Here is a 27,440-nt window from a genome sequence, read left to right as displayed (position 1 = left end):
TGTACCTGGCAGTGCTGGGTTGAGGCTTGGAGTCAGTGACAGCAGAGGTCTTTTCCAGCCCAAACGATTCCGTGGTTCTCCTCGAAAGGGCAGGCAGCCTGCCAGACCTGAGGCACGGTCCTGGCCACGGCAACAAATCCTGGCAGCAGGAAAGCTGACAATTTGCAGGATCAAGTTCTGCTGGGATGCTCTCCTTAGTAAAAACAACGTGGTCCCAATGGATCAACAGCAGAACTCCCAGCCCTTTATAAGAGCACATAAAAACCACCTGAAATCAAAGTGCTGGTCCTCACAAAAGCTTGGGCTGTCTCATCACTGAAATAGCCCGAAAAGGGCTTTCTGCTTCGTACAATACTCCAAGTTCAGAGCATATAACACGGGGTTTAGGCTGCAGAAGTCTCCGTGTAGGAGATTCCTGCCAGGCCAGCAGCTCAATCCTGCTCTCTGGTGGCTGCACCCCAAAGGCCGAATGCATCCAGCAGCGATTTCTGGGCGCTGCAAGGAATGCTCACCTGGTGTTACCCCTGCCCTGGAAATGCTCCTTGCCCTTTATTCATTTAGCTGAAGGTTGAGCTCAGAAGGCAGCTGTGCACAAGGAGATGGAGATCACGGAAGGTTTTACGTTCCCTGCTTGAGCAGAGCCTGGGTCCGTCACTGCAGAGGCCCATGGGCTGCACAAAGGAGCAGGAACCATCAGGCTTCTTTTAAAAGCCCTTCCAAAGCCTTTGTTTCATGGAAAGCATCCTGCTGCTCTGCAGGCATTGCCCACAATCCCTGTGACAGCTTTTCCTGCAGTGCCCCGGCCTGTAAACATTTTCCCCAGTATCGTGTCTCCCTTCAAGGGCCACAGGGTGGGGAGCAATTTCTTCTGCATTTCTTCACCCCACGCCTGCTGAGACGTGCCCATGGTCCCAGCCCCACAGAACGGCAGCACAATGGGCTGTCCCAAAGCACAGGGCATGAGCAGATGTCCCTTGGGGACAACACCTCTACCCCTCCCAGCACCACCATCAGTCTCCCAGGGCTGGGCAATGACTGCCTGTGAGCCCAGGATTGGTTTTATCAACTGATCACACCATGAAGCAGCACCCTACAAAGACTGGACCCATCCCTTGATGTTCTGAGGAGCATTTAATCATCTTCTCCATACAGGCTTCACCCTATAAGGTTTTAAACAGAGTTTACCCCCATTCTTCACTCTGTAATGAACACTGAAGAAAAAGGATGTGTGAAACTTGTCCCCCTGCTCACCAGCCTTGCTGGCCTGGCTCTGCTCCCCCCTGTTTGAGCTGCTCAGTGTGTAAGTGTATGTAAATCTGTGGCAGTACACACACCACCCCATCTCCTGCTCTCCTCCTCTGAGCAGACAGAGTAATTACAGTGCAGCAGTGCCAGCACGAGGCATTTCTGCTGATGAATGCACTCAATCTAAGCACAGTTTTATGTATCATTAATTCCTTTAGCGTTCAAAAAATAACTTTTTTGATGGCAGATAATACTGTAATCACTCATGATTGCCAATAAAATTATCTTCATTGAGCTGTGTAAAACAACTACAGGAGTAATTTTACTCACTTAAAATTTCTTCCTTTTTTTTCTTATTTATTTTTTAATACAAAGCTGTTTGGACTCGGATCCCTGTAACACAGACACTGTTAGAAATAAGTCCGTACTCCCTCATTTATATAGAAAGGAGCTTTTCAGAGGCTGTTGCTTAAGGTGCCTTCAGCAATATCAGGGATCTCCCAAGGTACCCCTTCCTAGGGATCCCTCTGTTATGATCTCTCCAGCTTTTCCTTCAAGCTATCATGCAACAGCTGTTTCGTACACAAGGAGAAAGAGAGTTTGTGCAAATGTAAGTTGCACAGGCAAGTCATGGTTCTCTCCCGGGGCAGCTCCTCCTCCACTCTGCCGGTAAAGAAAATGCATGAGCACTTCCTAATCTGCTTCAGAACAGAGTCCACAAAGCTGGCAACAAACCATGTGTTCAAACTGATTGTGGTAACTCACACACTCCAGCTTGAAGCAGATTTGGGAGCAAGCAGCCCTCGCACTGACAGAGCTCTGGGGCACGGGCAGTGAGGAGGACAAGCACGTTTTTGGGGCAGAACTGACTACAAAGTGAACAATAAAAGCATCACTGAGTGAGCAATGTGGCTGAAACACACACTTTTCTTGCAGGGACAAAAGAAAGAAATCACTCCCACATGGCACCAACTCTTGCCCCAGCTGCTGAACTTTCTTGCAGGGGTTAAACTCCAGCTCTGAGTGAAGTTGCTTCACCTTCTTGCAGATCATGTTGACTAACTCCACTTGACAGCCAGGAACGTACAAGGAGAGGAGAAATGAAGCAATAAGAATTTGCTGGCTGATGTAAATGTACCTTGGATCTTCTTCCAGAGAGCCAGATGCCAGGAAGAAGGTGACTGGCAATTGGAGGCAGGAGCAGGTTGTTAATTTCTGGGAAATAGTCTAAAAGCAGCAGAGTGAAATGGAGGAAGAGTAAAATTCCTAGGTTAATAGCACACAATTTCTTATTTCCTCCTTGGAAATAAGAAGAGTAAATGAAATCAACTGTGGGAGGCCAACAGCTTCCCTACAGCACACAGATAAACATGGATCTCCCTTCTCCAGGATGCTGGGAGTGCCAGAATTGGATTGCTTCACACAATAAATATCTGTGTGAGCACACAGCTATTAGTCACTCCTAACCTCTGGCTTAAGGAACCACAGCATTATGGATGCCAGGAGACAGTGCTAAGGAAAACACCACTGTGTGTTAGCCATGCTCTTGGCACCACTCCAGTGTCAGGTAAACAGGAACTAGCTGGCCCTTCAGCCCCAGCCAGTCTGGCTCTGTGTATGATTTGTCACAGAAAGAAGATGACAACTTTGTGCCCCTCCTTTGGTAACTGCAGGGTTCCAGCATCTCTGGCATGTGGTGGCACCCACCCAGTCACAGTTCTGCGGACACAGGGAGGCATATGAGCAATGGGGAAAGCCTTCAGAGATAAGAGAGGATCCTCTCGTCCTCCCTTAGCCACAGGCTCCAGCCCTGCCAGGCAGTGGAGGAGGAGCAGGAGTAGGATCAGTCCTCAATTCCAGCTCTCCAAGATTCACTTGCAGTAGCATATGGGCAGCCCTATGGACATAACAGCAGAAAAGTGCTCATCCAGCAAAGAGACACCAGTGTCCCAAAGGAACTTCAGGGCATCACTTGGCCCACAAGCCAGCAGTTGCTATGGGGAACAAGACCAGAGCCATTTTACCTCACTTAGCCAGTCCCAGGCACATCATCCTGGGCAGGGCATCGCCAGCCACCACTGGAGCTCCCCATCATCTGCCCTGTGTCATCCAGTGGCCCATCTCTGCTGCCAGCTGGGTCACAGCACAGACCTGCAGGGATCTCCCATGCCCTGAGTCATCCTCCTGGTCCTGGCTGGCCCCAGCAGAGACCCAGGCCTTACCACTGTCCTGACTGATGCTTCAACCCCTCTTGCTCACCCCTACACACTTCTCCAGAAAGGGGAGAAGGAGAGTGTCTGGCAGAAGCTCCTGGAGGTGCAGGTGCTCCAGGCATAACTCTCCTGCTTTGTTTTCTTTCCTTTCACAAACTGAACTGCAGAAGTTGAAAATTGTTCCTTCATGAGAGATTTTAAGCAGCATTTAAATTAGGGGGAAGAAGGCTGGAGAAGTAATTTTGTCTTCCACAAGAACTAGTTTTAAGTTCTGTTTCTCCAGAGTTCCCAACCTTTCTTGTTCTCATGTTGAAAGACCTCAGTGCACACAGTTTTACAGCCTGCAAGGTTTTGGCATTGTGCTGCCTTGGGGTGAGATCAGTGCAGGAGCCTGAGGCCTCCAGAGTGAGAGAGATAGGAAGAAAGGGGAGGTGGGAGTCACAGACAGCGTGTGCTCTGCCAGCCTTGAGCTGATTACACACTCCTGACTCACAGGAAGGGCACTCCTGCCAACCCACTCCTCTCCTGTGAGCCAACTCCAAATGCCCTTGGGAGTTTGCAATCTTGAATAACTCTCTGAGCCCCACAGGGAGGGGGAAGGAAAAAAAGAAGTTAAGAGAAAAAAAAATTGCTGGGAAAACTGCTGTTCTTGCATGTGATTTCCTTTACACAGATAACAGGCAGCTGCATATTCTCAGAGCAAAAAGGCCATGGAGTTCATGAGGACTGAGTATTTTTGAGGCTTCAGCACTGTTCAGCAAAGAGCCCCAGGACACAAAGTATGTCCAGCACACCCCAGGACATTGTGGATGCACAGCACAGCAGCTCCCTCCAAGGGTGCCAGGCTGTGGCACGAGTGGCTCGGGTGCTGCCAAAGGAGCCCTGAGATCCTGAAGACTGAAAGAAATAAAGCCAGTATCCTGAGCAATGATGCCAGGAAAATCGAGTCTGCATTCATCTAGCTCCAACACATTTCCTAGCTCAGCGTCTGCCCACAGGTAACTTGGGAACAGCTCAAACCGCTGGGAAGTGAGAAAACATCCCAGATTCTTCCCCAACAGGTTTCTCACAATCCTACGGGCAGTATCTAAACTGGATAGATGGAAATACTTTCTGACGGACTTCTGGAAGTCGTGGAGGGTTTTTTTTTAAGGATAGAACCCTTGTGGGGCTGGTGATGAAGAAATTATTTTGGAGTTTCCCTCAACACGGGGTGCAAGGCCGCAGAAAGCAGGGATGCCAACACCGCTGTCAGAAGCCGTCAGACACCCATACTGTGCCAGAGACAGGTGAACTCCGCTGGGCACAGCCCGCGGTATTTATTGTTTCTTTTTCCCATACAGCCGCTTGGCCCCAGGAAATGCGGACGAGTCGGGTACCTTTGGGACTCCCCTCCCTGCTGCCTTGGATCCTCCAAGCCGAGACTGTTCCCAGAGGGGCTGAAAAACTACGCGGAGATCAAGGCCACCCCGGGCGAAGGGAAAAACCACCAAACCTTATCAGACAGAGACCACCCAGCACAGGGAGGGGCGAGCTGTCATCCAGCAGCTTTTCCTGCTGCCGAAGCTCCCCCTCGCTGCGCTGGCACGGCAGCGAGCCGGTTAAATCCCTGTCCGGCTGGGAATCCCGCCCAGGTTTTGGCTCGCTCTCCCCACGGGCGGCTGCCCGGGGCCGGGCGGGGCGGGGCGGGCTGCGGCCGGCTCGGGGTGCCGGCGGCTCGGGGTGCCGGCAGTGCCCCAGCCCGGCCATGCGGGTGCCGCTGCCCGCCCTGCTGGGCGGCTCGGCCCTGCTGCTGCTGCTGCTGCGATGGCGGCGCCGCCGGGCGCTCTGGAGGAAGGTGGCGGAGGCGCAGGAGCGGCAGGAGCGCAGCCTGGTGCGCATGGAGGCGGCGGCGCAGCGCTTTCGGGAGCAGGTGAGCGCCGGCAGCCGCGGTCCTCTCCCCATCCCCCGGAGGGGACCCCCTGGCTGAGCCCCATCCCCCGGAGGGGACCCCTGGCTGAGCCCCATCCCCCGGAGGGGACCCCTGGCTGAGCCCCATCCCCCGGAGGGGACCCCTGGCTGAGCCCTCTCCCCATGGCCTCGCCGTGTCGCCCTCCCTGCGAGGGGCAGCTGCTCGCCCGCCTGTCAGGTGCTCTCCCGGCTCCTTATATGGACCCACGGGGGTTTGGTGTTGTTGGTGTTATTTGGTGTTATTGTTTTCCCTTCCGAAGCCGCCGCGTGTGTGTGTGTAGCGCTCAGCAGCGCAGCGATCGGCGCTGGCGCGGCGATGGGGAGGGAGCGCGGTGTGGGGCAGCGGGAGGTGTCCCGTTATCCCGGGAACAGTCACAGGCAGCGAGGAGGGGAAAATCCCTGTCTGAAGGCTCCCCGTCGCCGTGGTGGGAGGCTCGGGCTGGTTGAGGAGGCAGCAGGAAGAGGCGACAGGCGATGTGTGTTATCAGCAGAGGCCAAAGTGCAGCTGCGGGCAGGGATGCGATGGTGCCCGGCCTCGGGCTGGAGCAAAGTCGCTCAGGTTCAGAGTCCAGCTTGGAAGCGTGAGGTTTGATAACATTTTTCATGAGGTTTGGTAGCTGGTGAAAAAACCTCATCTGACCCAAAAAATTACCAGCCCAGGGGCTGTCTGTTTTTTGCATTTCCCTGTGCAAATATCTTACGATGCCAGGAGAAGAACTGGCTCCGGGTCTGGTTTCATTCCTTGATGGAACATTTTTTTGTAATCACGAGTCAATTCCCACCGTAATTCAGCAGGAGCATTGCACTGAGCTGTTCCCCCAGCCTGGTCATGACCTGTCTGAACAAGGCTGTGTGAAAGGCTTTATTTTAATTAGCAGGTGCTTGGCGTGACTGGTCTGAACAGGAAGAAAGGCTGAGAAAGCCAGGGCTAGTACTGGCCCTGAGGGTGTGACACCATGCTCACTGGTGTCAGGTAGGGCAGCATGTGGTCTTGAGGCAGATACCACCTTCAGCGACTGAATGGCAGATATTTTTTGGGTGAGTTACAGAGGGGACCAAGGAGAAAGGAGGACCCCATCAGCTGAAGTAGAAGTGTGACATTCCCTGTTCAACCTTTCCCGTAGCATCCTTCCGTGAACACGGTCTCCATCCTTTCTCTGCCTTTGCCGGAGCTCTCCAGGAAACTCCGAGATGGCTCCCTCCCTCCCGACCACGTCTTCTATGCCTATGTGGGCAAGGTGAGGAGCAAGGGCAGTGGGGCAGCATCTCACCCACAAAAAAAGGGGGCTGGCTTTTTTAGGGAGGAGCACAAGACAAGTTTCAGACCTGGCTCAAATGCTGCTGAGCTGTCTCTGCTCACTGGTTAGTGGTGGGCCCTTTTTCTGTGAGTGGTTAGAGAGCTGGAAACTGGCTGCCGTAGCTCTCAACTTGGTTTGGAGGAAAAAGGAGCAGCAAGCAGCATTTGCAGAGTGCTGCTGCTGTCTTCCCTCCATCTCCAAATGGGTTGTTAAACCTCAAAAAGTCAGTGTTCATGTTCACTCTACTTTTGCCCTAATGTTCTGATCACTTCCTGGGTTCCCTCTTTGGGACTATCATTTATGCCACCCCAGAAGCTCAAACAAGGGAACAGTCTATAGTATTCATCTGAGCAGAGTGCCTCCCTTCATCACACACAAGCTGGCACTAAGGCCCTGCTGTGTCCATCTTGCAGTTTGGCTTGAAAAGTAGCAGGTGTCGAACAACTGTGCAGATGGGGAGGAGGAAAAGAGGAAAGAGACAGGTGTCCTTTGCAGAACAGGGGTCATTGTGCAGCCCCATGGGCTGTGACTCACCTGTGGGCTTGTCCTGCTTTCCCCAAGGCCCTCCAAATTGCCACAGAAACCAACTGCATCACGGAGTTTCTGCAGGAAAGCGAGACCCAGCTCCGCAGAGCCAAGCTGATGGAGAAGCAAGGTCTGCTCTATGGGGTGCCTGTCAGCATCAAAGACTCCATCGACTGCCAGGTACCACCAGCATAATTCCACATATATCCCAAAATCCCTGTGGGCTGAAGTTTGGGGAGGGGGGAGCTTTCACCTCAGCACCTGGATTGATTTTGTTGTGGATGATGTGGAATGGGCTCCCTGGACAGGGGAGGGGCTTTGCTGCCTGTCTCCCACGTGAGCCAACAGAGAAGTGTGGTCAGATTTGCCGTCACCACACCTTTAATGTGTGTGTGATGGGTGGGTTGCTGGAGGTGCATGTATGCACTTAAATGTACAGATAGAAGTATGAGAGCAGGGAGAATTGCAGTCCTCCCTCTGAAAACCTCATTGTATTCTGTTCCCAGGGTCACGATTCCACGTTGGGGTTCATAAAAAACCTCAATAAACCTGCAGCAGAGGACAGCGTGGTGGTGCAGGTGCTCAAGAGACAGGGGGCAATTCCATTTGTTAAAACCAATGTTCCCCAGTCCCTCATCAGGTAGGTGGGTGCTCTGCTCCCTCAGCATAGCAGCAGTGCTCTCTTCCTCATCTCAAGGGAGAGTTTTTATCTGGTCTCATTCTCATTTCCCACTTCTTTTTATGTAACAGCACCTGGTCTCCATTCTTTGTGTCTATAAATTTCACTTTAAAAAGTAAACACATTCAGACTGAGAATAAAAATTATCTCTAGTTCCACATGAAATAAAGAAGCAGAAGAGGAGTAAGACAGGAGAGAAACTGTTTTTATATTTCTTTAAATTACCTCTCAGAGATGATCCTATTAACTCAAAAATGCAAACACATATTCGTGGAAGGGGAAGCTAGTTAAGCTAATGGCCTTAAATTATTCTGCCCCCAGACCTCTTGCTCTATCTGGGAAGACCACTCTTGGTGTCACTGATATGTGGTGTGCTCTGCTGGACAGCCACCCTTCTAGTGTCCCCATGTCATGGGAAGTGAGCTCTGGCAAAGCTCCTCTGTGGGTGACCATTGCCCAAGCCCTATGAAATGCCTTCCTTAAGATGATGTGGCAGTGACTGACTACAGTTCAGAAAAGCCACAAAAAGAGGTTGCCTCAGGGATTATCAGATTTTGCGCCACTTTCTGGGGAAGTCCAGTGTCAGATATCTCTGCAGTTGGCATTTGGCCTGTGCTCAAGCAGGGGCTCAGCTTTGGGTGGCCTTGGCACTCGGCTACCTGAACAGCAAGACTTTCCAGGAGGGTTGGTGTGCTGCCAGAGGTTGTCTCTGGGATAAGTCTAATGTCAGTGAAATAAGATGTCAGTGAATTCAGGTGCTGGGACCTCCAGAAAAAGGCTCAAGGTCTTCATGACTGCAGTAAATTATGTCAGTGCAACAACACTGACAACAGTGCCTGTTGAAAAACAATTACCTGATTGCCTTCTCAAGGTCTTTTAGTAGTGACTGGGCTCCCCAGCAGCAGATACCTGAATTCCTCATTTGCAGTATCTCTCTCTCTCTCTCTCTCTCTCTCTCTCTCTCCAGCTATGACTGCAAGAACTTAATCTTTGGTCAGACCTGCAACCCTCTGCTGTACACCAGAACCCCTGGAGGCTCCTCTGGTGGAGAAGGAGCACTTCTAGGAGGTGGTGGGTCCATCTTGGGCATTGGGACAGATGTAGGAGGGAGCCTACGTTTTCCTGCTGCCTTCTGTGGGATCTGTGCAATCAAACCCACAGGGAACAGGCTCAGGTACTGTGAGAAATGCAGCCACTCGACCAACCACTGTGCTGGGATGCTCCTACTCCTGTGGGCAAGGGAAACTTGGGAGGAGCTGGGAAGAGCTCATTTATCTCTCCTGCCTGGGCAATATCTGAGGCCTAGATGGAGGGCAGCATTGGTTCCCCCAGGATGGAGGTGGGGAAACCTCTTCATCTGCATGCTGAGGGATGGTTCTTCCAGGCTGACATGGCCTAAATCACTTAGACTGTGTCTCTTGAGCTTTCTCTGGGCCCTTCCTTCAGCCAGCCTTCACATCTGCAGTTTCAGTTAATACTTGCTACTGCTCAAAGCTTGTCCCTTCAATGAAAACTACTCAGCTGCTGTATTTTGCATGTCTCTTTTCTTTACAGCAAAAGAGGAGTGATGGCTGGAGTCGTTGGGCAGAAGGCAGGTAGGAGTTAATGTCTGTCCCCCAGCAGCAGGGCAGGGGTGAGAAGGACTCTCAGCTGGTTATGGGGGACTTTCTCCATCACCTTTAGAGAGAAGCAGATTCCCTTTCAGGGATTTTTTCAGAGAGCTGCCCCCATACTGTGATTCTTTTTTCACATGAGCTGAGAGGAGCTGTTTGTGTAGTATAAATCACAATACAACCTGTTACCCACAGGGTGTGGCCTGTCTGTCACTGCTTCATGATGGTGGGATTAGCAGTCAAAGGGAGTGTCTGATGTTACCCTCATGTAATAAACAAAGATTTTTGAGTTTGTTTTTTTTTAAGTCATTAAATGGAGATGTCAGGGTGCATATTAATGGATACCAATTCTGAGTCTGTAATGATGGACCTGTGGGTGGGAAGACACTTGTGGGTATCCCCTGCCCAATTCTTAAAGAGGAACTGTTGCCAACATTAGATTAAGACAAAACAATGCCAAGAGGTGCTGGTTTTGCAGAACATGCTCTTGAAAGCCCCTCAGCCATGAGTGCTCTCTTGTGGTCTCTTCCAGTGGCTGCAGCAGTGGGACCACTGGCAAAAGATGTGGAGAGCCTGGCGCTGTGCCTGCGGGCGCTCCTGAGCGAGGACATGTTCAGCCTGGACAGCACAGTGCCACCCCTCCCCTTCAATGAAGAGGTACAGCACCTCCAAGGCCAAACATCTCCGGGGAGAGCTGCAGCCTGAAAACCCCTGACCCATGGGCGGGCACCTGGGCAGAGCCAAGTGCTGCTTTCCAGCGTGGCATGGCTCCACTGGCCCCCTTCCAGCCAGCCTCTCCCTCTCCCTGCAGGTGTATTCCAGCACTAAACCCCTCCGCATAGGCTACTACGAGACTGATTTCTTCACCATGCCCAGCCCGGCCATGAGACGCGCCGTCCGCGAGACCAAGCAGCTCTTGGAGGAGGCTGGCCACACGGTAGGGGCCTTGGGGCTGCTCGGACAGGGGGACAAGCCCATCCCGTGTCTTTTTCCTCAGCAGCTGTTGCTCAAAGGGTAAACATGGTTTTCAGGGAAGGATGGAGGTTTTCCTGTGGGCTTGTCAGGAAATCCTCAGCCCAGCTGGGCCTATTTCAAGCCCTCAATGGCTTCTCCCAAACAGTGCCTGTGCCACTGATTCCTTCCTCTGTTGTCCCTCCAGCTGGTGCCCTTTGAACTCACAAATGTGGACTATGTGATCTTTAACTACTGCGTCAGGGGAATGTTCGCAGATGGAGGCAGCTCCTTTGTCAGGAAATTGTGAGTATGGCCTGGAATGGCTTGGTGGGATTGGAAAACATTTATATTTATATTTATATTTATATTTATATTTATATTTATATTTATATTTATATTTATATTTATATTTATATTTATATTTATATTTATATTTATATTTTCTTTTATATATATATATATATATATATATAAAAAATCCTCCCTAGGGTCTGGCTGGACTTGGGATACAGGTAGCAGTTCTAGTGGCTGGTTGGCACTGGCTGGGGCTTAAGGTTAAGTGATTCAGCTGCACCTTGATTCCCTTTGGGATTGTTACCAGCCTTGGAAGGAGGTGGTATCCTGTAAATGCTGTGAAAGTCAAGAATGGAGCAAACCTCTTTTTGTCACTTAGATACAGAGGGGTTGGCCTGGGAAAAGCTGATCTGCCGTGATTGCCTCCTACCACTGCTCAGCTAAACCCCCCTCTCCCTTTCAGCAAAGGTGAGCTGGAGAAAGGCGGCACGGCGATATTCTTCTGGCTGGCAAAGGCACCACACTGGCTGAAAACTCTCCTCTCCTGGATTTCCAAACCTTTTGTAAGGTCCATTTCTCTCTAGCGTAGACAGAGTTAAGCTGTATGTGAGTAACTTGTCTCCCACAGCAGTGAGGCTTTTTCCTAGAGAAGTCTCTGGACATTGTTACCTGGCTGTGGTCAGACACATCTCCAAACTGGAGTGATGCTGTTTCTGCTCCTCCTCTCCCCACTTTGGGGAAAATCCCCAAGTCCATCCTGAACACCAAGGAAACAGCTTCTATTTGTGACTGAGCTATCTCAAGAGGACAGAGCTGGGATTCATATATTTTTTTTTTTCACTTTCTCCTGCTCAGGTGCCTCGATTTTCAAGTATCATGAGAAGTATGAAAGAAAAGTGAGTAAATCTGAGCCTGAGCAAATTTGTGAAGATTTGTTTTGCAGCAGTGTTTGCTACATTATTGGTACTGCTGCAGCTGCATGTGTTTGAGAGAATGCAAGGCTGAAAACGCAAGGGTGGGAGCAAACAGAGCAATTTGTGTCAACACCATAACCCTGCTGGGTTTGGAAAACTGTTTGGAAATTGAGGGTGGGAATGAGAGCAGCGTCATAGCCTTTTGCTTATGAAGAGAACGGAGCCTGTGGGGATGACATATGGTGTTGGCTTCAGCACTGGTTAATGCATCCATCATGACAAGTAGTAGGGACCCCATAAGGCAGAAAGAAGGTATAGGCACAGGGAAGGATGCCTTTCATTGGGTTTGTTTCCTTTTACAGCACAGTAGATGAAGTCTGGGGTCTTCATCATGAAATCCAGGTAAAGTATTCCTGTTTGGGGTTAAATAGTTTTTGTTTGATTTGTCTTTGGGAAGAGGCAGATTCAGCACTCACCAAGGTTAAGATATGATCAAGTCTGTGGTGATGGAAGATGGTAACACATCATTGCTCAACAGATCTCACTTGGATGCGCAAGTTCTCAGCACATTTAAAGATGAGGACAACACATAGGCAAGTTCATGATGCCAGACCAGACCTGAATTTTTGACACCTGCATATAAAGATGTAGATCATCAGACTTGCCTTTATTTCCCTTCTGGTTTTCCGAAAACAAAAGCCCATGTCCCAAGTCACCGTGTGCCCGTGCACTCAGTCTTTGCCCACCTCCAGTTTACCAGGGAGAGAGTGCTTTGTGAGCTGGGATGAATACTGTCCAGGCAGCAAAGCATTGCTGGATTTTAGCAGGATCAGGCCTGAAGTAGCCTGTTGGCTGCTCCCAGAGAAGAACCAAGAGCCCAGCTGGATGCCCAAGGAGAGCCTCAGCCAGCAGCTGTGGGACGGTACAATCACCCCACTGACCACCAGCACATTTCCTCCTCAGGACTTTTGCCACCAGTTCATTGACCAGTGGAAAAAGCTGAATCTGGACGTCATGCTTTGTCCCATGCTGGGCCCGGCTCTCGGCATCGGCTACCCTGGGAAGCTCTCAGGTAGGACACTGACAGGGGACCTTTGCCATGGCGCTGTGCCTGTATCCATGAGCAGCCTTCCTCTTCCCCTCACATCCCCAGGGTGCTGGCCAGCAGCAGGAAGAGCTCAGCTCTGGGGACAGCTGCAGCCCAGCCCATGGGCTGTACCTGGAACAGCCCCCCCGCTGCAGCGGGAGCCAAAGGGATTTCCATCCCCCGAGTTCCCAGTTCCAGTGCCCCGTTAGCTGGAATCTCACACACACAGCGGGGTGAAGGCTTTCCCTGTGCAGGCTGGCACTGCAAGCTCCTCCTCTCCCCCAGTGGCAGTCAGCTACACCATGCTCTACAACGCCTTGGACTTCCCTGCTGGCGTTGTCCCTGTCACGCTGGTGACGGATGAGGACGAGGAGCAGCTGAAGGACTACAAGGGATACTATCAGGACTGGTGGGACCGGACCCTGGTGAAGGTGAGTGGTGCCAGGTTCTCCAGGGTCACGAGCTCCCCCCATCCCTTCCCCTGGACATCCCCAAGCGCTCTCCCTCTCTCTGTGCCGCAGGCTTTTCGCGGCGGCGTGGGGATGCCCGTGGCCGTGCAGTGCGTGGCCTTGCCCTGGCAGGAGGAGCTGTGCCTGCGCTTCATGAAGGAGGTGGAGACCCTCAGCCTGAAGAAGAACAGTTTCCTCTGAGCCCCAGGCGCTGAGCCGAAGCAGGATCCCAGCTAACAGCAGCGTGGGCCACCCTTTGGGCTGACCCGCAGGACTCTTGTTCCCCTCAGAGAGGATGCAGTGATGGCTGGGCTGGCTGCTGGCTTTGGGAGCGAGAGGAAAACAAGGCGAGCTCTGATGCAGTGGAGCTCTTCCAATCATTGTCCTAACACAGTACTTTTTATTATCTGAGTCTGTTATTTCAAGTCTGTGTTTGTGTGTAGGGTTGGGGTGGATTTTAATCCCTCCAGGGAAATATAAGAAGATGAGCGTTCTCTTACAGATGGGGAAACTGGGGCACAGGGACTGATTCTGTCTGACATGCTCAAACTACTACTTGGAGCGCTGTAGGAACAGGGATTTTCCCTTCTGTTCTCAGCTCCCTGAGGATGGAATCTGGTGTTTTCCTTAGCACAGCCCAGCAGTCAGAAGGGAAAGCTGAGCAGACTCTGGCAAGCAGAGATGGAGCTGGCCCACTTCCCACCACAGAGGGCTGCTGGCACCCTGCACAGCATGAAGGAGAAATCATGGAATTGAAGAACAGTTTGGGTTGGAAGGGCCCTTAGGGATACTTCCTTCCAATCTCCTTCCACTGGACCAGGCTGCTCAGAGCCCCACCCAAGCAGGTCTTGAACACTGCCAGGAATGAGGCAGCCACAGCTTCTCTGGGCAACCTGTGCCAGGGCCTCACCACCCCAGGGAAAGAATTTCTTACATCTTACCTAAATCCACCCCCTTTCAGTCTGAAGCCTGTACTGAGCAGCGTGCCAGAGTCAGATGGACAGCGGACAGCCTGCCCTGCACATCTTCTCCCATTTGGCCCATGCCAGGTTTTCCAGCAGGATTTTCCAGCCACTGGCAGCTGCTGGGATTGGCAGCACTGGCTGCTCCCAGCAGGTTTCCAAGGGTGTTCCAGAAAGGAACAGCACAATGCAAAAGTGTTTTCCCAATGCAGGAATGCCTAAAGCAGATTGTTAAAAAGCTCTGGCAGGATTAATGTTTCATTTTTTTTAATGTATTATTGTAGTTTAAACCATGCAAAAGCCTGGAGTGTTTTCAAGGGCTTGGGATAGTGTTTATCACAGCCAAGGAGAAAGTAGCCCCCAGGGATCCCCATTCTTTATCAGCAGGCTTGGGAAACAGGAGGGAGGGAGCTCCAGGCATCTCATGACTGAATACTGTGTAAAGCCAAGCCCAGAAGAGCCTGTGTGAGGTTACAGGTACTTTCTTCCCACACAGAAAATGCTTAATGGGGTTAAATGTTTGTTTTAAAATTCAAGCCTGGAGGACTTGTCCCAGGAAAGGAAGTGCCACCTGGACCCTGCTCCCAGAGCCAAGCACCACATCCCTGTTAGTTTAACCACTCTCCCCCTGGCATGGAGGTGGGCAGGGCGTGGGAGTCCAAACCATGGAGCCACCAGTGAACCTGAACCTGTAATTATTCCTCACTGGAAGCCCTGAACAAAGTCCTCCAGCAAGCCATGTCCAAGACCATGGGACAGTGCCCCAGGCAGGGCTGGAGCTGCTGGGTGGCTCTGGGGACTTGAGGCTGCCACAAGGGCCAGCTGCAGGCTGCTCCCAGCCCAGCCTGGGCAGCAAGAGGTTGGTGTGCCTGGCAGCACTGAAGCACTTCAGGCTGGTTTGGGGCAATGAAGACCAGTCAGTGAGGAGAGGTTGGTGACATCCACACCGAGTTGTTCGGCGCATTTTGCTGCCCGCCCTGTCCAGATAGGGAGGATCCTCCTCAGTTTTCCTGTCAGCAGTTTCACGTCTTCCTCAAGCTTCCTCCCTGCTGCCACAGGAATAATCCCACAGGACATGTCTGTAACAGGCAGGAGGGTAACATGATATTACACACTTAGCACAGCCACTGGCTTCAGTCCCCAAAGAAGACCCCTCCACCAGAGAGCAATGGTTACTCTGGATACTCTCTCCTTACAAGCTGTGCTGCCCCTCTGACTGGAGCAGAGCCAGTGTCTCTCCAGATGCAGGGGGGTTGCTTTGCCTCTTGGCAATGAGCTCTCAGAAGCACCCCCTGTCCCTTTCCTGTCAGCTTGCAGGCGCTTGAGAACTGAGAGAAGCTTATTATTTTTTCAGCCTCTCCTTTTCGCACTAAGCCACAGTCCTGAGCAGGGGGAGCAGCCGTGGCAGAGGGCAGCTGGGAAGCCTGCATGGTCCAGCTCCTTTGCATTCTGCTGGCTGGAGGATGGGTTAGAAAGAGGAGAGCAGATCCTGGATCCATCAGAGGGGATTTCCCAAAAGTGCTCGGCCTCTGATTTGGGTTGCCAAAATGCTTTTCAAAGGGGCGTTTCTTGAAAATGATACAGAGCAGTCACTCCTCAAAGGCACCTTCAGAGAGTTCCTTCCCCACTGCATTCCCAGAGTCACTGCTGCACCTCCATTCTCTTGGTTCTGAGCTCCCATCTCTCCACAGGGACACTTTGACTCCCTACATGAGGTTCCCCAGGACAAGCAGAACTGCATTTTCCCAGGCTTACGGGGCTGCAGCTGATGCTGCCTGAGGGACAGGGATGATGGCTGAGCACTTCTTGTAAATGGGTTTAAGTGTTCATTAATTATTACATGTGGGTATAGCAGGGCCAGCCCAGAGCTGGGCTTTGCTGGCATCCAGCTCTGTGTGTACCCAGGTACAGCCACTGCCTGGGGAGGCACAGCCTGGGACACCCCTGCCGTGGGGAAACCCCCCAGGCTGAGCAAGCTGAGCACACTGCTTTGCAGCCTGACCCCCAGTGCTGCTCCAGCAGCCAGACCCTTTCAAAGTCCACGGTCTGCAAAGTTCATTCCTGGACTTTGTTAAAGCAGCTCTGCTTCAGAGCCGATCCTGCACAGCAGGCGAGCACACAGTCTGCACTCATCAGCCCTCCCAGGAGTAGGTGGGAGAGCCAGGTGTCTGCAGCTAGGCTTAAGAGACAGAAATCATGACCCAAGAGCGACTCTGGCAGGTCCTGGATCCATCCTGGGCAGACCTTGGTGCCCTCTCTGCTCTGCTCTGCAGCTCAGCTGCAGCTGTGGTGCTTCTGGAATGGCTGGGAAGGAGGCAGGTCCAGCAGAAGACGGATGAGGCAAGGAGGTCTCGGCATCTGGCCCTGGAGAGAATGGAGAAGGCAGCTCGCAGGCTTAAGCAAGAGGTAAATTTGAGGTTTATTCAAGGAAGAGATTATAATTTGGATAACCAAAGAAATGGGGGAGCTCTGATCAATCCCTCTGTGAATGGTGGCTGGGGCACAGGCGTGTTTTGGAGCATCACCAACCCAATGTTTTGTGAGGGTCATCACCCCCCGTTGCCTCAAAAGGCCCTCCCATAAGAGACAGTGTAAATTAAGTATTTGTCAATACAGACCCATTGAGGGAATCCTGAGGATTAAAGAAAAGTTGGAGCTTGGGACCTTCCCAGTCAGGTCACTACCCCAGAGCTCCCATGCCCATTCTCCTCATCCATCCCTACTGCCAAACCTTTCCTCTCCCATCCTCTTTCCTTTGACCCTCCGTAAGGATCTGTCTGCCTCATCATCCTCAAAGTACAAGGGGGTTCCACATCCTTCCAACATCTGCACATCAGAAACCAAAAGCCATTTCCTCCTGCCCATGCCCAGGTCAAGAAGCACCTGGATTTTAGGAGGTCAGGCCTTTGGAATTGTCTTAAAGCCAGAAGAAACACCTCCTGCTATCCTTTTCTTAGAAGGGAGGTTACAAACAGCCCACACACTTTTTTTTCCCTTTGTTAATGATAAATTTGTAAAACTTTAGCTGGTTGAACTGCTCTTCAGTGAGTTAGAAGGGGAGTGAAGGCCTGTAAGAGGGTAAACAGAGACAGGTCAAACCACTCTTACAGGTTCATGCAACTCCAGTCAAGGTGCAGTTTTCTGCCTGTTTTGGTTCTGGTTTTATGAACTAAGACTCAGCAAATTCCCCATCTGTAAATTCCCCACTCAGCACACACAGTGCTCTGTGGGAGGTCTATATGTCTACAGGGCATATAGCCTAAAATTTTCCACTCAAGGTGATTGCTAGGCAGATGTTAAAATTGGGTATTTGCAGCCTTAACCAACGTTTTCTGTCTTTTTCTTCCCTCTGTACCCAATTCTCCACCCTTTGCAGAGCCCAGGCACCCAGACCTCACATATCCTCTCGCTGACAATGGTGGAGCTGGCAGAGAAGCTGAAGGAAAGGTCCCTGTCCCCAGAAAGTGTCCTTTACTCCTACATGGACAAAGTGAGTGACACCTCCAGCATGGCAGAGATGCTGCAGGGCTCTGCTACAGTGGAACTTTCAAATTAAAAGTCTGCTCATTTGCTGAGAGGACCAGCAATGCTGAGGATTGCAATTTTTGGTGCTGTGATGTCTGAAGGGTGGCTTACAGGCAAATAAGCAGGACAGAATCCAGGACAGAGAAATATCTCAGAAAGAAACATACAAAATTTATAGGTAAGGTCTCAATAATGCTGAAGTTTTGAGAAGCTTGAAAATTCAGCTTGAAAATTCAATATGTTATGTCTACTTCCATCCGTTCATGTGTCTTGCTTCTTCTCTTCTCTGTTCTGGAGAGGCTTTGGAGGTGAATCAGGAGGTGAACTGTGTGACAGACTTCATTCATGGATGTGAGGATCAGCTCCAGAAACTGAAGAAGCAAAAGGAGAAGGGGCTGCTCTATGGCATTCCCATCAGCATCAAGGACCACATTAACTGCAAGGTACATCCCCAGCTCCTCTGCCTTTCGCCTTGGGTCTGGGAGCAGAGGTGCCATCCTCATCAGGACTGGCTAAGAGTTCCCTCAGACAAGGATGTTCTGGATCCAATATTGTGGGACCAGCAAACCTGCCTTTCATATACTTCTACCCTGTTCTGAGCTGGTTTTCTCTGGGACAGTCAGGTCCTGTTCTGCCTCTGAGAAAAGTTAGGTGGGAGCTTTGCCACAAAAGGCACCACGAATTAGGTCTGTTTTTGTCACAGCTCCAAACAGCATCTCTCCTGCTCCTAAAGAGCTTTGTTTCCCATCCCCAAGGGCCATGTCTCCTCTGCAGGGATGGTGAAATTTCTGGGCCAAGTGAAGGAAGAAGACAGCGTCATTGTCCAGGTTCTAAAGCACCAGGGGGGAATCCCCTTTGTGAAAACCAACATCCCGCAGACCATGATAAAGTAATGTCATGTTTGCCTTCATGGAAACACTGTGACACGTGCCTCTTGCTATCCAAGCTAATCACACACACTTATTACCTCCTTACTTCCATCTAAAATTATTTCTCTTGCATTTGTTGCCTCTTTCTTCTTAAATCCAGCTGTCTCAACGAATCTGCTCCATGGCAGTTCTGCCTTAATTCCACACCCATCCCTGCACGGTGCTCTGTGCCCTGTATTTATGGTTTGCAGAGGCAGAAGTACCTCACTCACCTGCTAATCTTCCTCTCCCCAGCTACGACTGCAGCAACCCCATCTTTGGCCAGACATTGAACCCTCTCAACCCCCCGAAGTGCCCTGGGGGCTCCTTGGGAGGGGAGGGAGCTCTGATCGCGGGGGGAGGCTCCATCCTGGGCATCGGCTCGGATGTGGCTGGCAGCATCCGACTGCCCTCCAGCTTCTGCAGGCTCTGCGGCCTCAAACCCACCAGCAACAGGATCAGGTGCATCCCAACTTCTGTCCTCTTCTTCCACCCACTGTGGAGGCTGCACGGTGTCCCCCGCGGTGCATCGAACTTCCTAGTGCCCATGGTTTCCTCCAGGGTTAAGTTAGCATTGAGCTTGCTCTGTTAGTAACACAAGATGACTTCAATCTGTATCACAGCAAAGATTTATACAGTTTTTAATAGTGCTGGCCAAGAAGCTGAAAGCAAATACTACAGGATGATCTCCTTTTCAGATGTTTTCCAGCCCTTGCTTTGCTTGTAAGAGTTTTCTGTTTATCAGAGGCAGTTTGCCCATAGATAAGGAATTAGTTGCAGCAGGGAAAAGAGATGATAAATACTGTCCCTAGCAGCTTCCAGACCATATAAGTCCTCTTCATAGCCTAGGAAGTGTCTAGTCTTTGCAGGAGCTTTTGATCTCTTAGATTTGGTTGAGGGCAAATGGGAAATTTACAACTCAGCACGGTGACCTGCCCTACAGCCTGCTGCTAATCTGCTTCTCCCATTATGTTCCCAGCAAACAGGGAGTCGTTTCTCCTCTCATAGGAATGCAATCAGGTAAGTCCATGATGGCATGTTACTATGCCAAACCTTTGCCTCTTACATCTCCTACTACTGAAACGCCAGCGAAAGTGTTTGCTCTGCTCTGTGCCTCATGGCAAGCCAAAGCAGTGACCCGTGAGAACAGCCTTGTGTTGTGACATTTTGCACCATTTGTTCTGTTGTGTGTGGTGGTGAGTGTTGGCTGAGCCTCAGCAGGATGAAATCAATGCAATCATGTAATGGAACCAGTGGAATCAGGCAGTGCAGTGAGTAGCAGGAGAGGTGTGAGATGTGCATGCCGAAGGCCTGGGATGTCTCACTGGAGATGCTGCCAGGAAATTCTTGACAGCTTCAGCTGCTGCCAGGCAGCATTGGCAGAAAGGCCACAGCCCTTTCTCCTCACGACTGCAGAAGCCTGGCCCAGGAGGTCATTAGGCTCGTTAGGCTGCCTCTGCTCTGAGGCTGACAGATCCTTACTGCTGGACCTCCATGCTCATTGCACTCATTCCCCACTCCTTTTCCCTGACCTGAGACTCCCCCGTGCTGCAGCCCCAGCAGCAACTGTGCCAGCACCAGCCCACCTGGCTGCAGTGTCCGGCCCTTTGTGCTCGCAGTGACGGGGATGCTGGGGCCCATGGCGAGGGACGTGGACAGCCTGGCCCTGTGCATGGAGGCACTGCTGTGCCAGGAGATGTTCCAGCTGGACCCCACCGTGCCCCCCATCCCCTTCAATGAGCAGGTGAGGCTCGGAGGTGCTCCCATGTCTCCATCTGCCCAGCAACAAAGTACGATCTCTGGAGATTCCTGTCCGGTTTCACGTCCAAGATAGCAAAGGATCCAGGGAAACACACATCCTTGTGGGCAGAGGACACCCAGCATGGGTGACCCCAAGAAGCAGCCACACAGCAGGGTTGGCAGGCAGGAGGTGGTGACAAAAAGACCGTACCAAAGACCGCCGCTGCTTTTCACCAGCCCTGTTCCTCCCATCCTTTCCCCACTGCAGGAGACCTCAGTCGGTGCCTCCCTGGGAACAGTCCAGTCTTGCTCCTCTCCTAGATGCAAGTCATGGCTCCTCTTCTCGCAGGTTTACACCAGCTCCAAGCCCCTTCGTGTCGGGTATTACGAAGGAGGTGGTTACTTCCAGCCCTCGCCTAGCATGAAACGCGCTGTCCAGCACACAAGGAAGCTCCTCCAGGATGCAGGGCACACAGTGGGTTCCCGTGCCTGGAGCTGTTACCCTGCTCCTAACAAAGTCTGGATAAATCACTTTCCATCTCCACTTTTGCTCCCCATAAAAGAGAAAGGCAAATGTAACAGCTTGTTTTCTTAACTGGAGTGGACTTGCTTATATTTCTGGCCTAGCAGATGTGATAAATATGTTCAGATATCTCCAAGTCAGCCCAAACACTGTTTTTTCCCATCATGCTTGGTGTTCCCATAAATATCAAACTCAAAACAGTTTCCATGATCCCTCAGCTGTTAAACACAGCTTACAGACTTCTTAGTGGGTGAGTGGGAAGGGGGTTGGAACAGTTGACCCTCCAGGGACTTCTTTTAGCCTACATTTTGCTGTGATTCCACCAGCGGAGATTTCTATATGGTAGCTGCTCCAATGATGCAAAACAATTTTTAATAAATTTAAAATTGGTGAAGTTTCTAAGAATTCTTGTCCAAGAATGCAGAGGAGTGGAACCTGTGCCAGGTCCCAGTATGTATCAACACCTTGGATAGGACTACTGGGAAAGGACAGCGGGGAGATGGAAATGAGGCCTTGCTGTCCTAGAGCAGCAAAGGAGGGTGTAAGTTTCCCACTACTTCCCACTGACCACTGGTGAGGCTCTCAGAGGGTTCTGTGAGTCATTTACCTTTGCTGCCTCTTGGACAGGGATGGTTTTCTTGCAGCTTGTTCCCTTTGCCCCACCAAAGATTGACTACGCGGTGGATGAGCTGTTCACCAGAGGGATTTTCTCAGATGGGGCCGCCCACCTGGTAGACTGCTTGTGAGTAAAACCGCATTGCTGTGTGGGCTGTGAAATCTGCAACTGTGAGGCCAGTGGCTGCATCCAGAGTGATTATATCGTGCATGCAAACTGAGTAATGAGCCGCAGAGGAGCAGTTTCTGCACGACTTTAGCACGAGCAGCAGGCAGTTCACACACACAGGTACCACGGTGCCCACCCAGCCCCTCTCTCACCTCAGCATGCCCAGGGCTGTGCATGGCCCCACCACTGCAAAGCCCCCCAGAACTCTTATGGCCCTGATGACACAGGCAGTACTGAATTATCAGTCACTTTTGCAATGAACATTTACACCTCAGCAACTATTGCTCAGTGTTTTCTACCGAAACAGGCAGATTTTGTCCTCTAGCAGCTCCCCTCCAAGGCAAGCCCTGCCTTGGGAGCAGTGCTGCTGTTGTTATTATTGCTCTGTGACTTGTCTACAGGTAACTTGTCCTGACTTTTTCACTCTCTGCCCTTCCAGCAAAGGAGACATCGTAGATTCCAACCTGAAATCCCAGTACAATACTTACAGGATTCCTGCTCTGGTGAAAAGGATCTTGGCTATCATTCTGAAACCCGTGGTAAGTGTGTGGCTGGGTCTCACCTGTGTTGTAGGAGACTTGCAAGGTGGGGAGGTTTCCTTGTGCAGGGAGGTAAATTGTACCACCCAGGAATTCTTGGCTGCTTCATGTTAAGTGCCTGATAGGCATCATAGTGAAATGCATTTATTTTTTAAACCCAAGCTGAACTTATCAAGTGAGTCTGACAGCCTTTTGTGGGAGTTTTGCGTGGGGAGGTTAATAATAAGGAAATATGATCCTTTCCCAGGAAACCTGTGAGCATACAGCTCTTCCAGCAATGAGCTCCAGGAGAATGGATATCACTAGTGAGGATCTAAACAGCACTCCAGAAGATGCTCTCCAGCACTAGAAGTGTGGTCTAGAGCCTTATTTGTATGAGTTGTAGTGATTAAATGTGTAAATTATTATGGGAGTAAACCCACTTCACTGGAACTGGCCTGTCCTTCTGAACCACTTCTGCTAGGACAAGACAGATGCCCAAAATGCAGTCACAGGGCAGCCAGCTATTCCAGCTGCATTGTTGCTGACTAATCCCAAGTTTTTCTCTTTCCTCTGGAAGTACCCACGAATTGCTCGGGATCTCAGCGCTCTCTGTGGAGTGGGGTAAGACACACTGAGGTGGCTCTGGAGAAGGGGGATGTGCTTGGCTGTGCCTATCCATTTGTGCAGGTAGATGCCAGCTGGCTGTGCAAAGCCCTGCCACGGGGCTGGTGGCACAGGCTGAGCCAGGTGAGTGTGTGCCACCCCTGCACAGCCTGGGATCAGCACTGGCTTATCCTTCTCAGGCAGGGGTTGTTTCAAGAGCTTAAGGATCCTCAGAGTGACAGGGTGACTCATGGAGATCAGCACAGGGAGATAAGGGCTGCTTTCCCCATCAGGAGGTATCCAGGGCATCAGGTGGCAAGTTAATGCAGCGGTCTCTGCCTGCATGTGCAGCGTGGTGTCAGGCACCTGTGCCTCCAAAAGAGGCGCAGACACACCAAACTGGTAGCAAATGAATTCAGAAGACTGATTTTTACCCAGGTCTTCTGGCATGCTTTAACAACTGCTCCTTTGATGTACCTGTAAGCATGTGTGCACCAGGGGATCAGCTGGGAGGTGAACCATTGCTTGTTCCCAGAAGGGTCATGCAGTCACTTTAAAAGTGGGCTATCTGTGCATTTTCTTAATTGTTTTCTGTTGCCACAGTCACTCATTAATTCTTCCACCTTTCCAGGTCTGCCAAAAACCTCTGGGATCAGCATGGAGCAGTGGCGGTAATGTGACTTCTACTTTATTTTTTTTTTACTGTAGTGAGAGGTCTCTAATGTTTCTAAGCAATTGCTTTGCACTCTGTGATGGACTCTGTGATGGACTTGGGGCTGGAAATTATTCATCGTACTTTGCCCTGCATTGTCTAAGCAAAAACAGCATAGGAACAGCCACTAAAGATGAGGCTTCACTTTGTCTTTTCTGTCTCTTGCTGCAAATTCTCCATTTCAGGTATTAGGTGTTACTGTTCTGAGCAAAGGCCATGCTTGAACTATCAAGCAGAGGCATTAGAACTCAAAAATTTTGTATATGAACTCTGTGACTTAGGTGGCTTCCTTATGAACTCATTTGAGATCAGCAACCTCAGACAGGAAGCTTTTTCCTGGACAACTGCATCCAGTGCTGCCACAAGCTGACCAGGTTCCTCTTTTAAACCATCTGAGTTTTATCCTTCAGTTTGCTTTTATTGACTGCCTTCTCTTGTCTCTGCCCTGATGGTTGGAAACCTTCATGTTTCCTGTGCTCTTTACTCCCTTCCAGTTTATCCTTATTTTATTTTTGTCCTTGAGTTTAAATAGCACCTCTCCTCTCTGGTATTTTCCGCTGCCTCTGTCTATTTATAGAGAGTATCCTCTTTCAGCTGGTGTTTTGCAACGCTGAGGAGGCTGTTTTGGTGTCCTCCCACAAGGCAGGATCTGTGTTCCCTGGGACACCCTCACAATCCTCTCTGAGGAGAAACATCCCCCCAGCCCGCACCACCAGCCCCTATCAGTGCCACTCATTCCATGGATGTGCACTGTGGTCTGACAAATTACTGGGCAGAGGAAAAACTCATAAAAAGCTGCCTGGTCACTGGTGGGAGTATTTGAAATTAAATGGCCATGGGGTTTTTTTTAGGTGAAAACAGATTTCTCTCCTACTCCTGAAAAAAACCCCATAGAAAACCAAACCCAAGAAGTAAACATAAAAAACCAAGACAGACAAGCAAACACACACAAAAAAGAGCCACCACAAAAAGAAAAAAAAAACCACAAAAAAAAACCCAACAAAAAACACCAAAAATGCCAAAAAGAAAACACTTTAGAAGATTTTATGGCTTCAAAGATTATTTGAATTGTTGCAGTTCAGTAAAACCATATTCACATGTTTTTATCTACTGCAAACAAGAGCTGATTCAAAACTTTTGGCTAGTGACCAGCTTTTCTCTCAGAAAAAAAAAAACAAAAAGAGAAAAAGAATCAGGTTAGCTGCAGTGACTGTATTTCCTGGAAACACATCTCATTTGTTGAACTTTCAGCAGGAAGGATCTCAGACTGCAGGTGGAAATTGAGGTCAGACTAAAAAATAGCCCCAAGGCCAGGTCTTTTGTGAGAGAGCTGGAAGACTCTTGTAGAGAAAACTTGGTGTGAAAGGGTTGTGCAGGACAGGGGCTGGGCCATGGGACAGATGTGTCCCTGTAGCCAGCAAATGGCTGCAGAAACAACTGTCCTGGGGTTCCATCCGTGTCTGTCTGCTAGGAAAAAGTGGGCCATCTCTCTGGGGATGGATTCATTCACGGCCTGATGTTCAGCAAAGCTGTGGTAAACCAGATTACAAATCTGAATCTCTCTTGGAGCTGCAGTGCAATCCTGAAGCTGTGCCTCCTGTGTTGTGGGGGATGTCCTGGAGCTTGCCCAAATGTCTCTTGCTGCTTCCTTTCCTTACCTGTACCCTCATGCCGAATGAAAGAAGGTTTTCTGGAAGTATTTTGGATTCATGTTTTTCAATACTTCTACCAAAATAACCAAAGCTTTTAGGAAATGTGACTTTTTAGTCATCCAAACTGCTGTTGGTCTCCATTCAATATAACTCTAAAGCAAAGCTGTTTGTGGAAAGCATTGGGTTAATACTCAGATAAATCAGTTCTGAAACACACACCTAGCATTAATGTCTAGGTCTGGGCAGCACATGGTATTCTGACAGGAAACCTAAAAGTGGAAGAACAAAATCCCTTGGCCCTTTCACAACACAGCTCAGATTTTATCTTATTTTTTTTTGCTGTTGTTGTATCCAGGAAGGCTTTCTCCCTCCTTTTCCTCTGTGTCAGCATTGATCTGCCACTGCTGTCCAGCAGACACGCCTGCCATCCCCTCTGCCTTTCCTTCCAGGCTTACCACACGGAGTTCATCGCCAGATGGAGGGAGCTGAGGCTGGATGTGATCCTTTGTCCCATGCTGGGGCCAGCCTTCAACCACGGCTACACTGGGAAGCTCTTTGGTAACGTCCCCTGTGTGGTGATGTCCACCCACAGCCGTGTTTGTGGGCAGAGACACCCGAGTCCCACAGACTTTCCCCAAACCATGCACTTCCCTCCAGAATAAAGCAAAGGAGAGGCCTCTGGGTGGGTCTGCTCACACCCCCACCTCATCTGAGCTAAAGATGTTTGGGTAATTATGGGGCAGCAATTAGTGGTCCCTCTGTCCCAGTTATTCCTTGGTGAGTTTTCCCTGTTTTTCTGCTGCAGAAAGCCCCAGAGCTACTCCTGCAGCAGAGAGTGGCAGTGAGGATGGCTGTGGTAGACTTTGGTACAGGATCAGGCTCTTTTGGATGCAGCTGTCTCACATTTCCCAGGACTCTGCAAACAGCAGGAGGGCTCATTGAGTGTGACTTGCAGAAAAAGGCCTTTTTTTATAGCTTCCAGTCAGGGTCCTCCATCCCTCTAGCAATGACCTTTTGGGACCCAAAATCCCCATGGTGATGTTACATAACTGGACATCAGGAATATCTTGAGAATACAGCTAGGATTTTCCCCCAGGGATAGATGCAGGCTCAGAATTGGTCCCTCCCAGAGCACATCTAATCTCCACACGAGTGACAGGTGAAGGCACAGGTCACTCTGCTCTCTGGCACTCAAATCTCTCCATCAGCAGTCCCTTTGAGGCAGCATGGCCTCCTCTGGACCAGCAACTCCAGTCTGCAATTCCTGCAACTCAGGTTTGTCGTCTCAAGGCCATTGCTGGCCCAACACATTAAATCTTGCCATTTTGCATGCTCTGTGTTCCAGCTGCGACCTCCTACACCAATTTGTACAACGTGTTAAACTTCCCTGCCGGGGTGGTGCCGGTCAGCACGGTCACGAGAGCCGACGAAGAAGAACTGAAGCACTACCAAGGGCACTACGGAGACCTCTGGGACCAGAGGCTGAAGGAGGTCAGCAGGAAAAGAGCTCAAGTCTTAGCAGGGTGACACCCCCGGGCCATTGTCCCAAGGCCTGTCTGCATCTCCTAGCGAGAGCAGGAGCTGGTTCAGCGGCCCGGTTTGCACCCAGTGCTCCGGCAGCGTGCGGCGCAGCAGGGCCGCTGTTTGTCGGCCTGGCAGCCGTGCCCTCGCTTGTCTTCCCCTGCCCTCCCTTCCTGCAGTGTCCCGTGCCTGCCCTGCTTGCCTCAGCACTGTCCTTGACTTCTGCAGGCTGTGGCAGGAGGCGTGGGGCTGCCCGTGGCCGTGCAGTGCGTGGCCTTGCCCTGGCAGGAGGAGCTGTGCCTGCGCTTCATGAAGGAGGTGGAGGCTCTTGCCCGTGGCACGAAGACAAACCTGTGATTTCTGGGAGCCAGCCTCCAATGGGATGGCTTTTCATTCCCTGCCCTTCACTCCAGCCGCCTTCTACCTGATATGAAGCAAAGTACATAGTGAGTTGAGAACTCTGAGCTAATATTTTAATAAAGTGGCACTAAATTCAGTTTAAAAATAGTCAGCAAAAAGCAAGTCTCTGTCTAAATTGTCCTTCATTGTTAAACTGTGTAAAAAAGAGCCAAAGAAAGGAGTTAATGCTGGACCAAAGGGATCCAATAACTGCAGTTTAATATTATTTGTTGTATGGTGTAAGACCAAAGAGCTTTACTGCAATATTTTACTTCCAACAGCGGGCAGGAGCAGATGTTTGTGGGAGAGTATAACCTGGCAAGTGCAGGATTCCCTCTCTGGCTGTGCCATAGCTTGGCCAAGAGGCTT

At 50.7% G+C, this 27,440-nt stretch overlaps 2 protein-coding genes across 2 annotated transcripts; both read left to right on the top strand.

Moving 5' to 3' along the window:
* Positions 1-5,156: 5,156 nt before the first annotated feature.
* Positions 5,157-13,632, top strand: LOC102111994 (fatty-acid amide hydrolase 1-like). Its single transcript, XM_014250942.2, has 15 exons — positions 5,157-5,370; positions 6,533-6,646; positions 7,268-7,411; positions 7,738-7,871; positions 8,878-9,084; positions 9,465-9,505; positions 10,056-10,180; positions 10,335-10,460; positions 10,683-10,780; positions 11,235-11,334; positions 11,627-11,667; positions 12,048-12,087; positions 12,649-12,757; positions 13,058-13,203; positions 13,294-13,632. The coding sequence occupies exons 1-15, from the start codon at positions 5,206-5,208 to the stop codon at positions 13,420-13,422; spliced, it is 1,719 nt and encodes a 572-aa protein (XP_014106417.2). The 5' UTR covers positions 5,157-5,205; the 3' UTR covers positions 13,423-13,632.
* Positions 13,633-13,749: 117 nt separating this feature from the next.
* On the top strand, positions 13,750-27,194 carry LOC148183708 (vitamin D3 hydroxylase-associated protein-like). The gene is made up of 15 exons (XM_088060134.1): positions 13,750-16,589; positions 17,560-17,673; positions 18,008-18,151; positions 18,464-18,597; positions 18,872-19,078; positions 19,596-19,636; positions 20,236-20,360; positions 20,706-20,831; positions 21,524-21,621; positions 22,103-22,202; positions 22,762-22,805; positions 23,419-23,458; positions 25,601-25,709; positions 26,497-26,642; positions 26,901-27,194. The coding sequence occupies exons 1-15, from the start codon at positions 16,380-16,382 to the stop codon at positions 27,027-27,029; spliced, it is 1,767 nt and encodes a 588-aa protein (XP_087916260.1). The 5' UTR covers positions 13,750-16,379; the 3' UTR covers positions 27,030-27,194.
* The last annotated feature ends 246 nt before the right edge of the window (positions 27,195-27,440 follow it).

The sequence above is a fragment of the Pseudopodoces humilis genome, chromosome 10 (assembly GCF_049639895.1).
Source record: "Pseudopodoces humilis isolate 2021_Gansu_Grassland_sample_001 chromosome 10, ASM4963989v1, whole genome shotgun sequence".
NCBI lineage: Eukaryota > Metazoa > Chordata > Aves > Passeriformes > Paridae > Pseudopodoces > Pseudopodoces humilis.
This window is presented reverse-complemented; position numbering and strand designations above follow the sequence as displayed.

Excerpts from the sequence above, each read along its gene's own strand:
- LOC102111994 (XM_014250942.2), top strand. The coding sequence starts at position 5,206 with ATGCGGGTGCCGCTGCCCGCCCTGCTGGGCGGCTCGGCCCTGCTGCTG. Across the intron at positions 6,647-7,267 it reads TCTATGCCTATGTGGGCAAG|GCCCTCCAAATTGCCACAGA; the intron begins GTGAGGAGCAAG and ends GCTTTCCCCAAG. Across the intron at positions 7,872-8,877 it reads GTTCCCCAGTCCCTCATCAG|CTATGACTGCAAGAACTTAA; the intron begins GTAGGTGGGTGC and ends CTCTCTCTCCAG.
- LOC148183708 (XM_088060134.1), top strand. The coding sequence starts at position 16,380 with ATGACCCAAGAGCGACTCTGGCAGGTCCTGGATCCATCCTGGGCAGAC. Across the intron at positions 17,674-18,007 it reads TTTACTCCTACATGGACAAA|GCTTTGGAGGTGAATCAGGA; the intron begins GTGAGTGACACC and ends TGTTCTGGAGAG. Across the intron at positions 21,622-22,102 it reads GCCCACCTGGTAGACTGCTT|CAAAGGAGACATCGTAGATT; the intron begins GTGAGTAAAACC and ends CTGCCCTTCCAG.